The following is a 14,427-nucleotide window of genomic DNA, read 5'->3' on the forward strand; positions in this document are numbered from 1 at the left end:
AATAGAAGTAAGCCACAATCATCGCTCATGGTCAATTGTAAACACCATGAAAGAGCTCTGCTTTACAGATCCTCTGAAATTTCCCCCAGGGCCTTCCTCACATCCTTAGGTGGCCTGCTCCATAGCACAGGTGCAGCAGGATCTAAGCAGCAGCAGTTCATCCAGCCCTAAGTGGGCTAAGAGCTAATAACCCCTGGTCTGAGGATGGCAACTGTCCTGCAAGCACATATGGCTGGAGGCAGTCTTGCAGATATGGGGGTCCGAGGTCATGAAGGGCTTTCAATGCCAGCACCTTGGCTTGAGCACAAAAGCAACCAGGCAGCCAATGTAACAATTGATTTCTCAGTCAACAAGTAGAGGAAAGAAAAGTATGAACATGGGGTGAAAAAGCCTAGGCTGTTATATGTCTGTGTGATGGTAACGCTGACCATCTTTATGCTGCCACATTTTGTTCATGACTCATCAGACTAATTGCCCAATGGGGATGCACAATGGTAAACACACATGGAACTGCATTATAGTGAAGAAAAAGAAAAAGCATTGGGGCATTCATTCATTCATTCATTCATTCATTCATTCATTCATTCATTCATTCATTCATTCATTCATTCATTCATTCATTCATTCATTCATTCATTCATTATTGGACTTAAATATCGACCCTCCCAGCCAGCTGATCACAATAAAATACAAGTAAAACCGAACCAGAAAAAAAATACAGCCCCAACCACCACCACCCCTTGCCATGCACTGGTTGGAGATGCCACCACGCACCACAGGTGAGGTGGTTCAAAGGGGGAGCCTGATTGATGTTCCCCCACTGAGCCTCAATCAGATGCCTAGTGGAAGAGCTCCATCTTGTAAGCCCTGTGGAACTGCGAGAGCTACGATAGGGCTCTCAGCTCTTCTGGAAGCTCATTCCACCAGGTTGAGGCCAGGACCAAAAAGGCCCTGGTCCTGGTCAGGGCCAGGTGGACCTCTCTTGGGCTGGGGACCACTAGCCTGTTTAGATTTGCAGAGCGTAATGCCCTGCTAGAGGCATAAAGAGACAGGCAGCCCCTCAGGTATGCTGGACCCAGACCGTGAATGGCCTTGAAGGTCAAAACCAATAGCTTAAATTTGATCCAGAACACCACTGGTAACCAATGCAGCTGCCGCAGCTCAGGCTGGATATGGACCCTCCATGATGTTCGAGTGAGGACCCTTGCAGCTGCATTTTGTACCAGCTGCGACTTCCAGATCAAGGATAAGATTAGGCCAGTGTAGAGCGAGTTACAGAAATCTAGTCTGTGGTGACTGTTGCATGGATCACACTGGCTAGGTGTTCCAGGGCCAGGTAGGGTACTAGTAGCCTTGCTTGGCATAGGTGGAAAAACACCAGCTTGACTACCTTCATGATCTGAGCCTCTGCAGAAAGGGAGGCAGCAAAGGTCACTCCTGGATTCCTGACTAGAGGTGCAATCTCCAACTGCACCCCATCCAGACTAGGGAGACATGCTTCCTAATCTGAACCCTTCCTCCCCTGCCACAGGACCCCCATCTTAGAAGGGTTGATTTCAGGCTTTTTATTGTCCAAAGGAGTCTCAAAATGGCTTACAATCACCTTTCCTTCCTCTCCCCACAACAGACACCCTGTGAAGTAGATGCGACTGAGAGAGCTCTGACAGGACTGCTTGGTCCAAAAAGCACAATCAGGGCTGTAATCAGCCCAAGTTCACCCATCTGGCTACATATGGAGGAGCAGGGAATTAAACCTGGATTGCCAGATTAGAAGCCGCCACTCTTAACCACCATACCAGTAGCAGTCAACCTGTGGTCCTCCAGATGTTCATGGACTACAATTCCCATGAGCCTCTGCCAGCAAACGCTGGCAGGGGCTCATGGGAACTGTAGTCCATGAACATCTGGAGGACAACAGGTTGACTACCCCTGCACTGCACCACACTGGGTCAGACCCTTGGTCCATCAAGGTCAGCACTGTCTACTCAGACTGGTAGCAGCTCTCCAGAGTCTCAGGCAGAGGCCTTTCCCGTCATCTATGACCTGATTCCTTTAAAGAGGAAAAGCTGGGAATTGAGCTTGGGACTTTCTGCATTCCAAGCAGAAGCTCTGAGTCACAATGGAAAATGCTGTCGAGTTGCAACCAATTTATGTGACCCTTAGGGTTTTCAAGACAGAAGACATTCAGAGGTGATTTGCCAATGTCTGCCTCCTTTTCATGACCCTGGTATTCCTTGGAGGTCTCCCAGGCAAATACTGACCAGGGCTGACCCTACTTAGCTTCTGAGATCTGACGAGATTGGGCTAGGCTGCGTTATCCAGCTCTGGGAGGCATAGCTGTACCTAATTCTCCTCTGTGTGCTTTGGCAATATCTCTTTCCCATGTAGATAGACATAGACACAGAGCTATATCGAGCATTTTGAGTAATCAGACCATGGGTTAAAAAAGGAATTAAAACATGACATAGCATGGTATGTTCAGAAGTGATAGGGATGTGTGAGGCAAGCCTTATACTGTGCTATTGCTCATATAATATGCCATCACTCAAAAATGCGGAGGAAATGGTTGTTGCTTTGTATTGTTTTTACCCAAACCTGGATAGCACAGGCTAGCCTGATCTCCTCAGATCTCAGAAGCGAAGCAGAGTGGTCCCTGGCTAGTATTTGGAAGGGAAACCAACAAGGAATACCAGGGTCATAATGTGGGAGTAGACAATGGCAAAGCACCTCTGAACCTCTTGTCTTGAAAATCCTATAGGGTCATGATAAATCAGCTATGATTTGAGGGCAACAACAACACCCCCCCCCTTCAGCTAGGAAAATTCAATGCCAGTTTCTCAATTGTAATTTCAAATCTTGTATCTCAAGTTTATTCTGCATTGTAGTTCTGTGTGTGGTCAATACTTACCTAACTGCAAAGTACAAAGTAGCTGGGCCTGGTTTCTTGGGCAAGTCATGATCCAAAACTCTGTGATCTAACTGTAGCCAGATAGTCTGACCTCTAAAAGGAATAAATGCAGAGAAGAGAAGTTAACAAGTTTGATACAGATTGAGAAAGGGTAGCTTTCCTGCACATCGTCATTCAAGCTAAAGAGGCAACACTGGTCGCCTGTGTCACTTGTCAATCATGTCAGGCTCTGTGTCTTAAGGCTTTGGACCTGACAACCGGTTCCTGTAAAAAAGTTGCAGAATTATTCCTGTCCTGACTGGGATTCTCACAATGATAATGAAAAGTGGATTTAACTACATACAACCGATTCAACGCCACCATGGTAGAACTGCTGGAAGCAAGGGATTATATAAAGGAAAACCAGCAGTGGTTGGACTAGGATCTAGGAGACCTAGATTTGAATACTTACCTTGGAAGCTCAATGGGTGACTTGAGCAACACTGAATCTGTTTCTGCACTGGAGGCTCTGTGCTGGGCTGCAGGCTGGAGTTTGAGCCAGGGCAATTTGCCCTGCCTCTTCCTGCTCCCGCATGGAGAACAATTTAGCCCGGTGCGCCTTGTCTGCCCCTGATTTGTTCTCCCACATGGGAGCTGGAGCAACGAAGTTCCCAGGGCAGAAACAGTCTGAGTCTATCATTCTTGCTTAGCCTAACCTACCTCACAGAGTTATTGCTGTGGGGATAAAATGGAAGAAGAGTGAATGATGTTGTCAACTGGTATGGGTACCCTGGGGAGACAAAGCGGTATAAAGAAACAAATAAAATGCTTCCATTGGAAAACTGGTTCTTGAGTCTTAGGTAGAGCAGCAGGGGGGGTATTTTGAGACATACCCAGCCTCAGACAAAATTCAGACCTAAGTTTCAGACAGAGAATGCTAGGTATGTCTGGAGACATCACAAAACTGTGGTATAACTTGTTACCCTTATAAAGGGAATTTTTTTTTTAAGGTCAGTGATATAAATTCAGGCAAACAGAGTTCAGCACAGATGCTTCATACAATGACACCCCATGCCTTTCTTTTGTATGAATTACTTGGTACAATAAAATTCCAATGGGAGCAAACAAGCTTTGTGTTTCTAAACGAAACCTTCAACTGTGAAGCTAGCATTGCTGGCCTATCTTAAAGAGTTATTTTATAATGGATCATAAGGAATATATGAGAGAGAAAGCCCTGGCAGACAAAAAACCTTTCTACAAAAGGACAATTTATTATTAACTATCAGGTCACTAACTAAACAGAATTTGTGTCATGAAGTTCTTGCCAGAATCAGTTTGCCATGTGGGTTTAACAGGAGAAAGAAACCAGGTGCTGAATTTTTGATAATATGAGAGCAAACTTGTGGAGGGAAAGAAAAGGCTTGACTGCCCTCTGGAGGTTGGAAATTCACATGCCAAAACAGCACCCAACAAACGACGACATTGTTAAGTGCTTCTAATATTTCTCCAAAGTTTCAGAAATAAGTGCTCTGTATCAGAGGACACCACAATCCAAGAAATAATTTTGTCAACATTGTCAGAAGAAGAAGAATTGGTCTTTATGCGCCCCTCTTTTCTATCCCCCTAAGGCAGGGGTAGTCAAACTGCGGCCCTCCAGATGTCCATGGACTGCAATTCGCTGGCAGGGGCTCATGGGAATTGTAGTCCAAGGACATCTGGAGGGCCACAGTTTGACTACCCCTACCCTAAGGAGTCTCAAAGCAGCTTACAATCATTTTCTTTATTCTTCTCCAACAGTCACCTTATGAGGTAGGTGGGGCTGAGAGAGTTTTGAGGGAACTGTAACTGGCCCAAGGTTACCCAGCAGGCTTCATGTGGAAGAGTGTGTGCGTGGTGGGGTGGGGGTGGGGAACCCAGCTCTCCAGATTAGTATGTGCTGCTCTTAACCACTACACCATCCTGGCTCTCAAGTGAAAATGCTCCGAGTGGGGAAAAAAATAGTTCTGCATGAAAAATAGAACATGTAAATAGAACTCACTGAAGTTTATAAACAGAAAACATTTTCCATTTGTGGAGCAGGCGAAGAGAAAAAAAAAACCCTTTCTATTTTCCAGGAAGGTTTCCCCAGGTGGGACAGTTCTTCCAAAAACATACCAGTGATGACAACACAGAAATCTTCAGAGAGAGAACTAAGCTGTACTGACATAATCACAGAGAACCAGTGTGGTGTAGCCATTGGAGCAGGGCTAGTCAAACTGCGGCCCTCCAGATGTCCATGGACTACAATTCCCATGAGCCCCTGCCAGTGTGCATGCTGGCAGGGGCTCATGGGAATTGTAGTCCATGGACATCTGGAGGGCCGCAGTTTGACTACCCCTGCATTGGAGTGTCAGGCTAGGATCTGCGATCCTCTACTGTCTGCTTTGGAAGCTTGTTGGGAGACCATGGATCAGTCAGGCTCACTCAGCCTAATTGACCTGACAGGGTTATTGCACAGAGGAAAAGAAGGAGGAGAGAACAATGCAGGGCACTTTTGGGTTATACTGGTGAGAAAGGTGGTGGCTAAATGAAGGAAAGACTGGCTAGGCTAGATAAAAATACTTCGGGTCTTAGCATATGCATCCCTTAAGCTGGAGCCCACAGGTAGAGTGAGATTCTGTTTCCACACATGACTCAGAAAGGGTCCCAAACAAGGATGAAACACTTCCACACACCCTGAATGATGCACTTTCAATGCACTTTGCAACTGGATTTTACTGTATGAAACACGAAAAACCACTTGCAAAATATTGCTGAAAGTGCATCATTCGGCATGCATGAAAACACCCTGTGGGCTTGTCTGCAGGAATTGTTTAACTCCCTGGCAAGACCCAGAAGCCAGCTGGGAGAATCGAGGAGACAACGATTTTGACCTTGTGAAGTTATATCTCATTATTATCCAAGACTACACTATGAATTAAACCATTAGAAAATAAATTTTTCAGTAGCCAAACCTTTTTGGATGCAGCAATTAAAAACAATGGGTACAAATCCCCCCTACTTACGTATCATCTATGAATGTTATCCCGAAATATTCCTTTTCTTTGAGATTGAAATGTGAAGCCACCAGATCCAGCAGTTCCCGGGACAAAAGTTTAGGCTATTGAAACAAAAACAGTGAACATGTGAGAGTCTAAGTCTTCCTTCTTTGCACAAATGATATTCTAGAGCAGCCTTTCTCAACATTCTTACCATTGAGAAACCACTGAAACATTCTTCGGGCTTCGAGAAACCCCAGAAGTGGTGTGACTGTATAGAATATGGTTGAGAAGCATAACTGTGTACATGCCCATCCAGGGCCTCACCCCTTCCTACCCCTGCCAGGCCTATCATTGGCCATTTTGGGATGGGGTGGGTGGGTTGACATATCATCTGATAAATGTTTAACAAATTTTAAATATATATATATAATTAACTAGAGCCTCTTGTGGCGCAGAGTGGTAAGGCAGCCGTCTGAAAGCTTTGCCCATAAGGCTGGGAGTTCAATCCCAGCAGCCGGCTCAAGGTTGACTCAGCCTTCCATCCTTCCGAGGTTGGTAAAATGAGTACCCAGCTTGCTGGGGGGTAAACGGTCATGACTGGGGAAGGCACTGGCAAACCACCCCGTATTGAGTCTGCCATGAAAACGCTAGAGGGCGTCACCCCAAGGGTCAGACATGACTCGGTGCTTGCACAGGGGATACCTTTACCTTTACCTTTACCTTTATATAATTAACTCTTCAGGGACCTTCACAAAACCTTGGTTGAGACAGCATGTTTTAGATGTCATGTTTTTGAGTTTATCCCAATAAACTCCATGCTTCCTTGAACAAACACATATTTTGCTTTTTCAGCCTTAGATGCATATCTGAGGTTTGCCCCCCCCCCCCGTGCAGCCCATATTTGTGTTGTCAATCCTACAATAAAAAGATAGGCAGCTGGAGCCAGCAATCATTGGGCACCTCAAATATCTTCCGTGCATCCTCTCCTTCAAGTAGTCCTTTCTGACTACAGGAACACTGATTCCTAGCATGAATGGATTTATGGAGACTAATTACATGGGACAGAGGGTGAAACAGGCTTCTTCGCCCTTTTCTGCCACCTCAGATGAAGTAGGAGGTTTGTTTGAAAAGATGTTTTCAAATATTCACTTAAAATTATCCCAAGCAATAGGGTGAGAGCTAAAGGCAATGCAAAAAACAGTATATCTATCAACTGTGCTAAAACACACACAAACTATAAAGGTAAAGGTAAAGGTATCCCCTGTGCAAGCACCGGGTCATGTCTGACCCTTGGGGTGACGCCCTCTAGCGTTTTCATGGCAGACTCAATACGGGGTGGTTTGCCAGTGCCTTCCCCAGTCATTACCGTTTACCCCCCAGCAAACTGGGTACTCATTTTACCGACCTCGGAAGGATGGAAGGCTGAGTCAACCTTGAGCCGGCTGCTGGGATTGAACTCCCAACCTCATGGACAGACAGCTTCAGACAGCATTTCTGCTGCTTACCACTCTGTGCCACAAGAGGCACACAAACTATATTTGAGGTGTATTGTAGGGATACTGCAAGCCAACTCCAATGTATCATGGAATAATAAGTTGTCATCAACCAAATCCATCCTTCTTGTAGAGGAATGTTTCACAATACCAAAAAACTCAAAAACTACATATACACTTTTCACGTGAGGTGGAATGTTGTTTTTAACCTCCAAGATATTAGAAAACCAGCATAAACCTTGATGAAAAACATCTATTATAACTAATCATTAACACTATTGGTATTTGGAAGTTGTTTTTTGAACCATACATCTGTCTCTGCTGAGGTAAATATTCTCTAGTGAAGCCCATTATTTGTGCCTATTATATTTGAACCTATAACACTTCAATGGATCTGTTTTCAGATTTAAAAAATCATGGGACTGCACTATTTTTAATATTGGCCTGTAAACAATATTTGTCAAAAGCAAAAGGAGCAGGAGGCCGTGGTTGATCTACACCAGGGGTTCTTTTGTGTTTACAGAAGAGCGGTAATTCCCTGAACTTTTAGGACATTGTTTATCAATATGCAGGTGACAATGTCCTAAAAAGATGGGAGTTGAAAAGCTAAACCAGAAAGAACCACAGTAGTACCTGAACCAGCAGCTCTAACTTCCTGTCATCCAGCAGCTGAACCTGGCACTGTCTCCCTTCTGTCATCTGCAAAAGATGAGACAGATTATGTAGCAGTGGAATCAAAACAGACTGTTCCATTACAAGTAGCTGAATCAATTCAGACACAGAATCCTTTTAAATGTTCTAAGCTGGGGTAGAAAAAGAACAAAATTATTTGATTATTTCATTCACAATTTTTAGAAAATAAAACACTGTATGCAATTTATATCCAAGATCATCCATGTACCATGTTACAGCCAGTATAATTTATCAGCTGTTCGATCTGTTTCAGCTGTGAGGCAATTAATTTCTCTGCAGCTGATGCTGTACAAACAGTAAAAGGCTTAGACCAGAATAACTCTGTGTAGACATTGGACTGTTAATTAAGACCTCTTTGATTCCTTTTCATCCCCAAAGCTTTCTTGGCTGGCGTATTTGTGCCTCTATAGGAGTTGGGGGGAAAGAATAATAAATATTTGCCTAGGAAAGACCAGAACAGGTAAGAAGGCTAAGCTTAAAATGCTAGCTGGGAGGAAATTCAATGAGATTGGCCTCCAAGTAATGATATCTTCAACTGGACTATAAGAATCCTTGATCACTCCATATTACTTACTACAACAATACAACAATCATAATCATGTATTTCTGTTAACAATGGGTCAGATCCTAAGATCCATGACCTCTGCTCACAACTAGGATATTTCCTGCCTCTCTCAACTACCGCATTGGTACTCAGAGCAGATGCTTGACTAGAAGCCCTGCTGCAGGGTAATTGTAAGATGTAATGTGTAGCTGGGCACTCTTGAGAGCTGAGGAACAATGTGAGGTTTGTTGTGGAAGGGCACATCCTGAGTGTGAAATCTGCACAACTTCAGATCATCCCCTCCCCCACCCAAGTAGGTGAAAGACCCTAGAACTCCTACAGACCACAGTGGCCCGGCCTGGGTGCTCAGCTGCCCTGCTCTATAGGGGCCCTCAGCCCTCCTGTCTTCTATGGTCTGTTTTAAGAACAGGCTTTTCTAATGTAAGAAAGGATGGGAGGGAGGAAGGGGAAAGATTACAGAAACTTTATTTCTATATTGTAGGCCAGTGGTTCTCAACCTCCTAATGCTGTGACCTTTTAACAGAGTTCCTCATGTTATGGTGACCCCCAACCATAAAATTATGCAAGTGTTCTTTCACAGAAATTAAACCAAAACTGAACAAATAATCAAACACTTGGTCCTTGAGCAGCTGGAACTGAGAGCTGTGATTTCTAAGACTCAGCACAAGTTTTGTAAGAACAAGTCACGTCAGACCAAACTTATCTCTTTTTTTTGAGAAAGTGACTACTTTGCTGGATCAGGGGAATGCCGTGGACATAGTTTATCTGGATTTCAATAAAGCTTTTGATAAGGTTCCACATGATATTCTTGTTCACAAGTTGGTAAAATGCGGTATGGATCCTAATTCTGTCAGGTGGATCAATAACTGGTTGACAAATTGTACACAGAGGGTACTTGCTAATGGTTCAGCATCTTCTTGAAAAAGAGTGACAAGTGGAGTACTGGGGCCTGTGTTGTTCGACATATTTATAAATGATTTGGATGAGGGATTACAGGGGATACTTATTAAATTTGCAGATGATACTAAACTGGGAGGCGTAGCAAACACAACTGAAGATAGCAATAGAATACAGGATGATCTTGATAGGCTCGAGAAGTGGGCTAAACTGAATAAAATGAAATTCAATAGGGACAAATTGTATAGTTCTGTATTTAGGTAGAAAAACCAAATACACCAATATAAGATGGGGGAGACTTGTCTTGGCAGTAGCATAAGATCTAGGAGCCTTACCAGAGCATACAATGAACATGAGTCAGCAGTGTGACTCAGTGGCTTAAAAGGCAAATGGGATTTGGGGTTGTATCAAACGGAGTATTGTGTCCAGATCATGGGAGGGGATGGTAACGCTTTACTCTACTCTGGTTCAGCCTCACTTGGAGTACTGTGTTCAGTTATGGGCACCCCAGTTGAAGAGGGATGGTGACAAACTAGAACATGTCCAGAAAAGGACAACAAAGATGGTGAGGGGTTTGGAGACCAAGACGTATGAAGAAAGATTGGGGGAGCTTGGTCTGTTTAGCCTAGAGAGGAGACGACTGAGAAGGTATCTGATAACCATCTTCAAATATTTAAAAGGGTGCCATATGGAAAATGGAGTAGAATTGTTCTCTCTTCCCCCAGAGGGACAGACCAGAACGAATGGGATGAAATTAATTCAAAAGAAATTCCATCCAAACATCCGGAAGAAGTTCCTGACAGTTAGAACGGTTTCTCAGTGGAACAGGCTTCCTTGGGAGGTGGTGGGTTCTCCATCTTTGGAAATTTTTAAACAGAGGCTAGATAGCCATCTGACGGAGAGGCTGATTCTGTGAAGGCAAAGGGCTGGCAAGGTTACAGTAGATAAGCGATTGGGATGTGAGTGCCCTGCATAGTGCCGGGGGTTGGACTAGATGATCCAGGAGGTCCCTTCCAACTCTATTATTCTATGATTCTATAAATTGGTTTTTCCCTGGGGTTTCTCAGTTCAGTTCTTCTTCTTGCCCCATCATGCCGATCTTGCTCTTTTTCACTGCTCCAGTCAGACGAACGCTGTATCTTGATCTACCATGCAAGGCTGTTGTGTGGATGGCACCGCCCTGGCCGCGCTGCTTACCCTGCTGCGACCCCTGTGAAAGGGTTGTTCGACCCCCAAAAGGGTCCTGACCCCCAGGTTGATAACCACTGCTGTAGGCTTATATTATTTTGGCGTAAAACCTATGAGATATTCATGGGATTTCTCCCCAGGAACTGTATCCTTTACACTCACAACATACTTTTAGAAACAACATTTTTAGACCCCACAGTGTCATCAAGTCATACGCTAAACATATTTAGATTCTGTATAAACAGGAAGCCTCAGGGAAAAAATAAACTTAATTGAGGAAATAAAAAAACAGAGACAAACCTGCTTGCCTAAATACAGAACGACTTTGCAGCAGGGAGGCTTTTAAAGCAGCTACATATGTCTAAATTCGATTCATTCTCTGCCTGAAACTGTGATTTTATTTTCTACTTATAGAACCAGTTGGTTTTGGCAAGCAATACCTGTCACCCTTTCTTCTTGTATGGCGGGTTTTTATTTTAATGTACCCAAAGAGGCCAGTTTTCTAAAAAAAGGTTAAGCCTCAAGAAAGAAAGAACAATTAGGGCAGGATATAATTTTGGGATATAACTGTCCATGGGTTAGTTAACATCAAAATACTCATTTTGACTCATTTCACCCATTCATATGTGCATCTGCTTGTTCTCACATCTGCCGTTCTCATCTCTGTATTCTTTGCAGGTTCGCTCTTATTCTTGGGATGATGCTTATAGTTTTGATATTGCAGTTGTTCATTGAGGCCTCCAGAAGTCTGACTTCTAGAGACAGAGAGGGTTTGTTCTTGTGAAAGTTTATTTATCACAAGCATGGATCACTATCTTTTGGTACAAGATTTTTTTTTAGATGTTCCAGGACATGCTGAGCTATGACCTGAAATGTGTTTCGAAACATTCACATTAGAATCAATGCCAAAATACCCCAGGAGTCAGCTAAATATAGTTTTCCAGGTTTCTGTCCCTCAAAAACACAACCGGCTCTTGAAACCCTCAGAAAATAATTACGTTTCAATCCTTAACTCCATCTCTACTCACCATCCATGCACCTTAGGAAAATATACAAGTACTGCTTATTCTGCACTGGCCACAATCTCCTACTGGATAAAGGTAAAGGTATCCCCTGTGCAAGCACCGAGTCATGTCTGACCCTTGGGGTGATGCCCTCTAGCGTTTTCATGGCAGACTCAATACGGGGTGGTTTGCCAGTGCCTTCCTCAGTCATTACCGTTTACCCCCCAGCAAGCTGGGTACTCATTTTACCGACCTCGGAAGGATGGAAGGCTGAGTCAACCTTGAGCCGGCTGCTGGGATTGAACTCCCAACCTCATGGGCAGACAGCTCCAGACAGCATATCGCTGCCTTACCACTCTGCGCCACAAGAGGCTCATTCTCCTACTGGATAAAGGTAAAGGTAAAGGTATCCCCTGTGCAAGCACCGAGTCATGTCTGACCCTTGGGGTGACGCCCTCTAGCGTTTTCATGGCAGACTCAATACGGGGTGGTTTGCCAGTGCCTTCCCCAGTCATTACCGTTTACCCCCCAGCGAGCTGGGTACTCATTTTACCGACCTCGGAAGGATGGAAGGCTGAGTCAACCTTGAGCCGGCTGCTGGGATTGAACTCCCAACCTTATGGGCAGACAGCTTCAGACAGCATATCGCTGCCTTACCACTCTGCGCCACAAGAGGCTCATACTTTCCTATCTCTGTTACAGTCAGATCTTTATGTTTTACACTGATGGTCCAATCTTGAATCCAAACTTTTTAAAAAGGTTCTTGCCTTTGTTCTGCCTGCCTATTGGCCCACAGGCTGCTGCACTATCCTTAGACAGAGCACTAAAAGAACTAGACAATCTGCTGGCTCTTGGCAGGACTTGTAGAGTATGCTTCATGCAGTTTTTTGGTATTATGCCCTCTCTTAGTGTTCCCTCTTATCTTTATCAACTGGCTTCCAAAATATTGGCGGTCTTTTCTCCTGGCTTGGCCAAATGCTTTCCCCTCTGCTGTTTAGGCGGGTCGACTCCAGGGAGTACTGTAATCAAATAGATCGTGTACATGACGGTCTTGGGCAATTTCAACTTTATCCCATATTTTCTTTGATTGTGCGTTGTCTGCCCCTTTGACAGATCAGTGGATACAGCTGGTGATAGTTTACAAGATTCCCTTTGTTTTTGTGTCATTATTTCTCATTGATACCAATCCTGGTATTACTGTAGCTGTTGCTAAATTTTCGGCAGCAGTGACTTCTATGCAGGGGCGGAGAAGAACATTTGAAAAAGTGGTTGTATTCAAGACTGCTGGGTCCGGAGACTGCTAAATTTAAAAAGGCTAGTTTGACCCCTCCCCCCAAGAGTTATTAAATTATATCTTTTCTTAAATTTAGGATGAGGAAAAGTAATTGTGGTACTGCCAAAGTACACAGTGATAACAACAGGCATTTCAAAGAAAATTAGACCAATTCATGTATGCAAGTTCCATCAGTGGCTACTAGCCATCATGACTATGATGAACCTCCATATCCAGAGGTGGTATATCTCTACATAATCAACACTAGAGACCAACATCAGGGGAAGATCTGAGACTCTATGCCTGTCACTAAGCCCTGCTGAATCATGCCAGAGGTCCATCTACCGCAGCATTCTTTTTCACACAATGGCCAATCAGTTGCTCTGGAGGTCTACCAAGCAAGAAATAGAGGCCAAGGCCTTACTAGTTTTCTGGACCTCCAAAGCAAGTGGCTGAGCAATGTGCAAAACCAACATTCAAGTGGATGAACCACTGGTCTGATGCAGTAGGGCACTTATGTTGTCCACTTTTCACAGGACAATTTTATGGAATGTTGAAAAGCAAGGAAGGCATGATAGCTGAGCTTGCTACTCAATATAACTAAGGCACCCTGTAAGAGTGCAATTTTTAAAGACTTAATTACTACAAACAGTTTAAATATGGCAAGACTTCAGTAGCAGGATTTAGTAGCAGGATTTCTAGATAATAAAACACCACTGAAAAAACAAATTAAATTAATGTCTTTACCTGAGTCCTAATAGTGTGTTTCTTTTCCTTAAAAAAATAATCTAAGTAAAATCTCCCTCATTTCTCCAGCTGTAGTGTTAAATCAGATAAGCATCTTGTAGAATGTCTCTGTGATTTAAGAGCAGTTTATCTCATATTAGCTTAATCTCATTACCCGTTGATGGAATGCAAACAGGTTAATACACTCTTAATTGAAAAGGAAGAGTATTTGTGAATAATGGGCTGTTTATTGCAAAACTGGTTTAAATGTTGATATATAATGGGAACAGGTTCATAATACTAAGGTGCTTCTTGTAGGCAGTGGTGGAAGAAGGCAAAACAGACTGACTTTAGCTTTTTACACCAGTATATTTTACTCAGAGGTTTTAGGGTGCCTATCAAAGCAAGTATCAGTCGGCATAATCTAATTAATAAGAAAAATTGTTGCATGAAGATCTTGGTACTAATTCAAAAGATCTGCAAATATCTCAACATCTGTCTGGAAGAAAGGATTTTCAATGTGAACTGAAATGCAACCTAAGCTCTGAGTTTCAGTAGCATACAGCATCACACATGCCACCATCTACTCTTGTAGCAATGCCCTGCCATTTTCATGGACTTTCATTTTATTTTTCTTCTAAAGTAGCGATCCCCAACCTGTGGGCTGCGGACCACATGTGG

At 43.6% G+C, this 14,427-nt stretch overlaps 1 protein-coding gene across 9 annotated transcripts in view; it reads right to left on the bottom strand.

Moving 5' to 3' along the window:
• Positions 1-14,427, bottom strand: part of FRMD4B (FERM domain containing 4B) — a 266,219-nt gene that overhangs the window by 127,740 nt on the left and 124,052 nt on the right. For 8 of the 9 annotated variants that reach the window (XM_077325142.1, XM_077325143.1, XM_077325144.1 and 5 more), the window contains 3 exons: positions 8,034-8,099; positions 5,932-6,026; positions 2,909-3,001 (listed from right to left, as the gene is read on the bottom strand). In XM_077325142.1, coding sequence (XP_077181257.1) covers positions 2,909-3,001; positions 5,932-6,026; positions 8,034-8,099 — 254 coding nt within the window. Of the gene's footprint in view, positions 1-2,908; positions 3,002-5,931; positions 6,027-8,033; positions 8,100-14,427 lie in introns of those variants that run through there. The other variant, XM_077325148.1, reaches the window with a different exon arrangement.

The sequence above is a fragment of the Paroedura picta genome, chromosome 3, assembly GCF_049243985.1.
Source record: "Paroedura picta isolate Pp20150507F chromosome 3, Ppicta_v3.0, whole genome shotgun sequence".
NCBI classification, from domain to species: domain Eukaryota; kingdom Metazoa; phylum Chordata; class Lepidosauria; order Squamata; family Gekkonidae; genus Paroedura; species Paroedura picta.